A 7,159-nucleotide genomic window follows, 5' to 3' on the forward strand; every position below is an offset into this window, starting at 1 on the left:
TCTCCTCCTCTCCTCTCCTCTCCTCTCCTCTCCTCTCCTCTCCTCTCCTCTCCTCTTCCTCTCCTCTTCCTTTCCTCTCCTCTCCTCCCCTCTTCCTCTTCCTCTCCTCTCCTACCCTATCCTCTTCTTCTCCTCTCCTCTCCTCTCCTCTCCTCTCCTCTTCCTCTCCTCTCCTCTCCTCTCCTCTCCTCTCCTCTCCTCTCCTCTCCTCTCCTCTCCTCTCCTCTCCTCTCCTCCCCTCTTCCTCTTCCTCTCCTCTTCCTCCGGTGGGTTCTTTGAGAAGGCCTGCTGTCCTCAGACAGGAAGCGCCTGCAGCTTCTCGTCCCATCAGGACATTGAAGGCAGCGCGGAGCCTGAAATATGAAGGTGTTTCCTGTGTTGTCCTCTGAGCTGACTCCGTGTCTGACTGTCCGTCCTCTTCTGTCTCCAGTACAGCCAGCAACTCTCCGCGCAGCACCCCCGGCAGCTCCCCCTCCCTGCGGCGCAGGGTCCTGGGGGGCGGCAGGGCCAGCGAGGGGGAGGGGGAGGGGAGAGGAGCAGCGGAGGAGGAGGAGGTTCAGACAGCCCGCTGCCCTCCATACCCTCCGCCTCCTCCCTCACAGCCGCCTACCCGCTTGCTTCTCGCCACTTCAGCCGCAATGCCAAGGTAAGCGTCCGTCCTCCCACCCGACCTGTCAATCAACGGGTCGATCGACACAAAACGCACCGGAAAGAAACCGTTTAACGATGTTTTAACCTGCAAGAAATAAACGACCGAATCAGGAAGTAAAAGAAAAACAGGCTGACGGTGCGGATGAATCTCTGCGGTCCAGACAAGCAAATCAAAACATGTTCCTGTGGACGCAAATCAGTTCTCTGGACATTTTGATTGCAACAACAACGTTTAATAACACGTTAAATCAACTGCACAAATCTACTTTTTTTTTTATCGTTGGGAAGTAAATGAACCATCAAACAAACAGCTGAAATATCCAAAAGTTTCCACTCGTGAATGTTTTTGTCTGCTCGGTGTTGACTCGGCAGACTGAGTGTCGGCGTGTTTGCGCTCGGTAAATTTACCGAGCTGACGCGGAGCTTCGGGCGTTTTGTTCAGGCTTTCACCTCCGATTCCCCTCCGGCTGCTCGTTGTAACGGAAACACGAGCCGCCACCGACCGGGAGGAAGAGCTGAAACCTCACAGAGCCCTACAAATACAAATAACTGACATTCATGATTGTTTTTTTTCTATTATTATAAGTGATAATACACCTTGAAGAAGAAGAGCTGCAACATATAAATCTAAATTGCATTTCTGTTTCATCTTTTGGGGGACCTGTTTTTGGGGACGTGTCTGTTTGATTGACAGGCCTGTGGTGCAGTCAGGTTACATTGTCAGGTTTCCAATCAGATCAATGAGATCCACCGCTGGCTCCTCCCCCGGCTCGTCCAAATATGGTCACTTCCTGCTCCGAACTAGCAAAGTTGCCACCGCGCAAAATCCGAACTGGAGGCTTAATGACGTTCACAAACCAACGATGACATCACCGCTGGCTGCCGCTTGAATGATTGACAGGCCCTTTAAGCGCCTATATTTTCCTTCTTGTATAAAGTCTGTGTGTGCTGTTGCAGAGAGATTAATTATGTGCTCTGTTCTTTGCAGAAAATGCAGAGCTGGTACAATGTGAGTAAACACCAACGACCCTTCTGCAGTGTTTCTGTGCCGGTGGTTTCCTGCAGTTTAAAGTAGTCGGCGGCTGCAGCGCTTCACGCTGCTCTGCGGTGGTGAAACCCGTGTTGTGTTCTGCTTCCTGTCTGCAGGTTCTCAGCCCGACATACAAGCAGCGCAACGAGGACTTTCGTAAACTCTTTAAGAAACTTCCCGACAGCGAGCGCCTCATAGTGGGTGAGACATCGGCTGCACCACCCACACGGTCCGAGTAGAGCAAGTAGATCATTGCTACCATCCTCCCTCGACCAATAGCAACGCAGCGTTTGCACCATGTGATGCAGAGCAGTTAAAACAGGAGCGTTTCCTGAGGCACCGTTAAAGGTTTTTTTTGTGTTCTTCCCCGTCAGGTTAATTCATGCACCGAACTTCTTCTGCACTAAACTTCAATTTAAACACTTTATGCACCTTTATTTTATTTTTTTAAGTATAAGTATACAGCTGGTATATGAAACTGGAGGGCTTTTAATTTGAAAAGTCCACCCTCTGATCCTTGTGTCTCTCACTGTGGGCGGAGCTCCACCCTCTGATCCTTGTGTCTCTCACTGTGGGCGGAGCTCCACCCTCTGATACACTGACCCAGGTGGAGGGAGCCAGGGGAGATCGTCCACTCGTTAACGGATCGCGTCGATAGCGTCGTTCTCTCGGACACATTAAAAAGAATAAATATATTTAAAAAATAACCTTCAGAGATCGACTCAGAAACGGGTTGTAAGCTACTGGTAGCTCGTAGACGTTGGAAACTCCTGCCGTAGCTATGGAAACATTCACGTTTAAAACTCCCTCTGATTAGAATAACTTTGGTATGAATATTATATTTTTATATATATATATATATATATATATTATGTTTGTGTGTGATTTGCATGTCGAGATTAAAGAATTTTAACAAACATTTATTTTGCAAAAAAAATCACGAGACTCAATTTGAAGCAAAAAAAATAAGTAAGGCGATTGTTGTTTCATCCAGATTCGTGCAGCTTGAAGTCGCAGCCAGACTTTAACATCATCCTGCTGACTCGTTGAAACGTTCGCTGCTTTTCCTTTTCCTCAGACTACTCGTGCGCTCTGCAGAAGGACATCCTGCTTCAGGGGCGCCTCTACCTGTCCGAGAACTGGCTCTGTTTCTATAGCAACATCTTCCGCTGGGAAACCACTGTAAGTCCTGCACACACACACACACACACACACACACACACACACACACACACACACACACACACACACACACACACACACACACACACATACACACACATACACACACACACACACACACACACACACAGAGTACATGAGGCGTTTAGAGGACATCTGTAAACTGCAGTGTTTATAGTTTGGACATGGGGCGTTTAGGGGACATCTGTAAACTTGTCTCCTCCTCCGCTCAGATCACTATCCTGCTGAAAGACGTAACCTCGATGACCAAGGAGAAGACGGCCAAGCTCATCCCCAACGCCATCCAGATCACCACGGACAACGAGAAGGTCCGACTCGCCGCAATTACGGTTTAAGAAGAGCGAAGACTTCCTGTGTGCTGTGAAGGCAACACGTGGGCGTCCCGTTTAAATGATCCTCGTTTTCTCCTCCTCAGCACTTCTTCACGTCGTTCGGAGCGAGAGACCGCAGCTTCATGATGATCTTCCGTCTGTGGCAGAACGCTCTGCTGGACAAGGTGCTGCATCAGCACTTTAAATGACACACACACACACATACACACACACACACACACACGCATACACACACACACACACACACACGCATACACACACACACACACACACGCATACACACACACACACACACACGCACACACACACACACACACACACACACACACACACACACACGCATACACACACACACACACACACACACACACACATACACACACACACACACGTGTTTGTGGTTAGCACCGCTGCAGAAACACGGCTCAGTGTTAAAGCAAACTACAGTCTCTACCTGTTGTTTGGATGTGAGGTGTTTAGGGGACAATTGGAAATTATAGCCTCTACTGATAGTTCTGATGTGAGGTGTTTAGGAGAACATGGTAAATCGTAGCGTCCAACAACAGCATGCTCGCGTGTCGTTTAGGTGACATCAGTAAAATGTAGCGTCCTAACTATTGGTTTCATGTGAGGCGTTTACGGGACGTCTGTCAATTGTAGCAACAGTAAATAACCTGGGTTACTCTCTCCCCCTCTAAACTCCAAGTGAACTTCTTTTTTTTTATTTGTATGGTAATGTCATTTTCCTTTTGGTTCTAATAGATTTTTATAAAATCGATATCGAGGTAAAGCGCCGTCCAGAAATCATCACCAGGGATCATCTTTGGCTCTCAGCAGACTAGAATGTATTTTATTTTGAAGGGCACAGACTATGTGGGTTAACATATTCTACGCCGGTTCATAAAGTGGGCTACAGCGTGGTAAATTTATAAATACCGCGTCGTCATGGCGATAGTGGAGCGGCTGTGGCCTACTTGGTGGGATGTCCCCATTTTGTTGCTGTCTGAGCGGCACCGCGACCTCGTAACACCAGCAGGTGTCGGTGAACACCGTCCTCACTCATGAAAAGTGTTGTTGTTTATTGTTTTTCAGTCTCTGTCCCCCAAAGAGCTGTGGCACATCGTGCACCAGTGTTACGGCACCGAACTCGGCCTCACCAGTGAAGACGACGACTACGTGTCGCCCACCGCCGAACACATGAACGGCCTGCTGTGAGTGCGCATCCCTTTATGTTTTTTCCTCCTGAAATACAAAAATCAGGAAATGTTTTGCCCACGAGTCGTCATGGTGTCGAGATAAACTCCTGATCCAGGACTCAAACCAGCAGTCAACCTGACGATACTACGTCCCGCCCACCGATAGCTGTAACCTGACTGCACCACGGGCCTGTCAATCAAACAGACACGCCCCCAAAAACAGGTCTTCTTGAATCTTCTTTTCTAATGAATGAGGGATTATTTTCAGATGGACCTCCAGAAAACTAAGAAGAAGGAGTGACTTTAGCTAACAACACCGAGAGAACTGATGGACACATTTTATTCACTTTGGATTTGATGAGAGAAGTTGAATGGGAGTCTATGGAGCCGGAGGCTTTTTGGAGACGACCTCTAGTGGCACTCGCTGGTATTGCAGCTGAAGACACTTCTGGATCTGAACCATTTTACAGAACGTCTGTGGCTCAAACACAGCTATGTTTGGGGGGGGGGGTATCTGTTTGATTGACATGCCTAAGTGGGCAGGGCATAGTGTCCTTCCCCAGCTCGTCCAAATATGGACACTTCAGGCTCCAAAAGATGGTGACGGACAAGATGAGCAGCTGTTTGTGTCCAAGTCATCAGGTTTTGGTTTGCGAAGGTTTGAAGTTGTTTCTAAGTTGATCCAAACCTCGTGTGTCTCTCCGTGTCCGTCCTCCGTCCTCCAGGCCCGGAGACGAGTCGGTGTCGGTCACAGACCTGCTGGACCTGAGCTCCGTGTCGGTTCCGTCCTCGGGCAGCTCTCCTCCAACGCTGGTGCCCTGCGGTCTGGCCGGCCTCGGAGGATCCTCTCTGCCTTCCTCCGCCTCCTGTCTCCCCATCGAGATGCCGTCTTCGTCGGGACGCAGCCTCAGCGCCGACCCGCTGGACCCGAGCCCTCCCAGCTGGCACGGCTCGCTGCCGTCCAGCGCTCCCTCCAACGCCTCGGCCTCGGCCCCGCCCTCCGCGGCGGCCTCCTTCGTGAGTCTCCGCCTCCACATTCACACCCACTCACACATTTTGGTTCTTAACTGTTGAGCTAAAATAATGAAGCAACAATAAGAAGTTACCAAGTAAATAAAATACGCATTCGACATGTATTCATGTTGGGTTGCAACTCGCGCTGATCTCTGTTTCCATGGCAACACACGGGTACGAATAACAACTGGGAAACGATCAGTAGACTATTAAAATGAGGCAAAGAAACAAGAAGGAAGAGGCGGCAGGTAACAGGTGTGACTACAGGGTGTCTGCCCCCCCCCCTCCCCCTCCCCCTCCTCATGAAGAGCAGGCTGAGCTGTGAGAATGAATGGAGATCTGTGCTGACTGCACTGCTCTCAGAAGAATTGCTCGGTCATGGCAGTGAGTCTACTCCTCCAGTCATGTGACTGTGGGGTGATTCCCCCCCCCCCCCTCTGTCCCCCATCCCCTCCCTCCCCCCTAACTAACCGGCCTCTCCCGTGTGTTTTCTCTCCTCTCTTGCTGCAGAGTCTGGACGAGGGCGGCGACAGCTTGTGTGATTCAGCCAATCACATGCTGCCTCCTCCTCCTCCTCCTCCGACCACCAGCATGGGGAACCTCTCCTCGTTGGACATCCCCAACGACGAGGAGCTGCCCACCGACCCCAGCAACTCGTCAGACACGCAGGAAGAGAGTGAGTTTTGTTTGGGTGGACGAGAACCCAGCAGAACCACCAGAACCAGCAGAACCCAGAAATATCAGCTGCCTGTCAGATTTAATAACCTGGAACTCACTTTGATTATCTTTTGTGCATGTTAAACACAGACTCTGTATCTAAAAAGTGTTCGTAGCTTCAGGTCTGTAAAATGGTTCCGATCCAGAAGTGTCTTCAGCTGCAATACCAGCGAGTGCCACTAGAGGTCGGCTCCAAAAAGCCTCCGGCTCCATAGACTCCCATTCAACTTCTCTCATCAAATCCAAAGTGAATAAAATGTGTCCATCAGTTCTCTCGGTGTTGTTAGCTAAAGTCACTCCTTCTTATTAGTTTTCTGGAGGTCCATCTGAAAATAATCCCTCATTCATTAGAAAAGAAGATTAAGAAGACCTGTTTTTTCAGTAAGACATTTGAAGACAGAGTGGTGAAGCTGCTCTCCTCTGCTGTGACCTGCAGGTGAGGTTGAGTCCTTCTGTGCCAACCTCAGCGGACGGCTGCACATCAACATGGCGCTCCGGATGAGCGTCGACAAGCTGCACGACCTGCTCTTCTCTGCGGACACACACTTCATCCAGCACCTGTTCTCCCAGAGGCACTTCACAGGTGGGCGGACACACACACAGACACACACACACACACACACACACACACACACACACACACACACACACACACACACACACACCGAGAGGGATGTTCTTGTTGATGGTTCTGTTGCTGCTCCGGTCCGGCTCCCTGTGTGGAGCCACTAATGAGGCCTCGCTGAAATCATGTTCTCCTTTTCAGACCTGTCGGTGGGTGAATGGCAGCCGGACGGCGGCGGGAACACCGGCCGCGTGTTGAGCTACACCATCGCCCTCAACAACCCCCTCGGCCCCAAGACGGCCCCGGTGGTGGAGACGCAGGTCGGTGCCTTCGTTTTCTCTTTACTCACACGGACATCTGGAGCCTGTGTGAAACCGGAGGGCTTTTATTTTGAAAAATTGCTGCATTCAGCTTTGATCTCTGCCTCAGTGACAGACAGTCTTATAGCGCC

At 50.2% G+C, this 7,159-nt stretch overlaps 1 protein-coding gene across 1 annotated transcript in view; it reads left to right on the top strand.

Moving 5' to 3' along the window:
• Positions 1-390: 390 nt before the first annotated feature.
• Positions 391-7,159, top strand: part of gramd1a (GRAM domain containing 1A) — a gene marked incomplete at its 5' end in the record, with an annotated part of 13,622 nt that continues 6,853 nt past the window's right edge. Inside the window, 12 exon segments of the mRNA XM_069688649.1 lie at positions 391-519; positions 522-646; positions 1,640-1,660; positions 1,798-1,882; positions 2,760-2,863; positions 3,097-3,192; positions 3,300-3,380; positions 4,309-4,427; positions 5,138-5,429; positions 5,937-6,102; positions 6,580-6,726; positions 6,910-7,028. Of these exon segments, the coding sequence (XP_069544750.1) occupies positions 391-519; positions 522-646; positions 1,640-1,660; positions 1,798-1,882; positions 2,760-2,863; positions 3,097-3,192; positions 3,300-3,380; positions 4,309-4,427; positions 5,138-5,429; positions 5,937-6,102; positions 6,580-6,726; positions 6,910-7,028 (1,484 nt within the window).

The sequence above is a fragment of the Brachyistius frenatus genome, unplaced genomic scaffold (genome assembly GCF_029030835.1).
Source record: "Brachyistius frenatus isolate BFR_SWC_R1_liver_20210118 unplaced genomic scaffold, ASM2903083v1 Contig_656, whole genome shotgun sequence".
NCBI lineage: Eukaryota > Metazoa > Chordata > Actinopteri > Embiotocidae > Brachyistius > Brachyistius frenatus.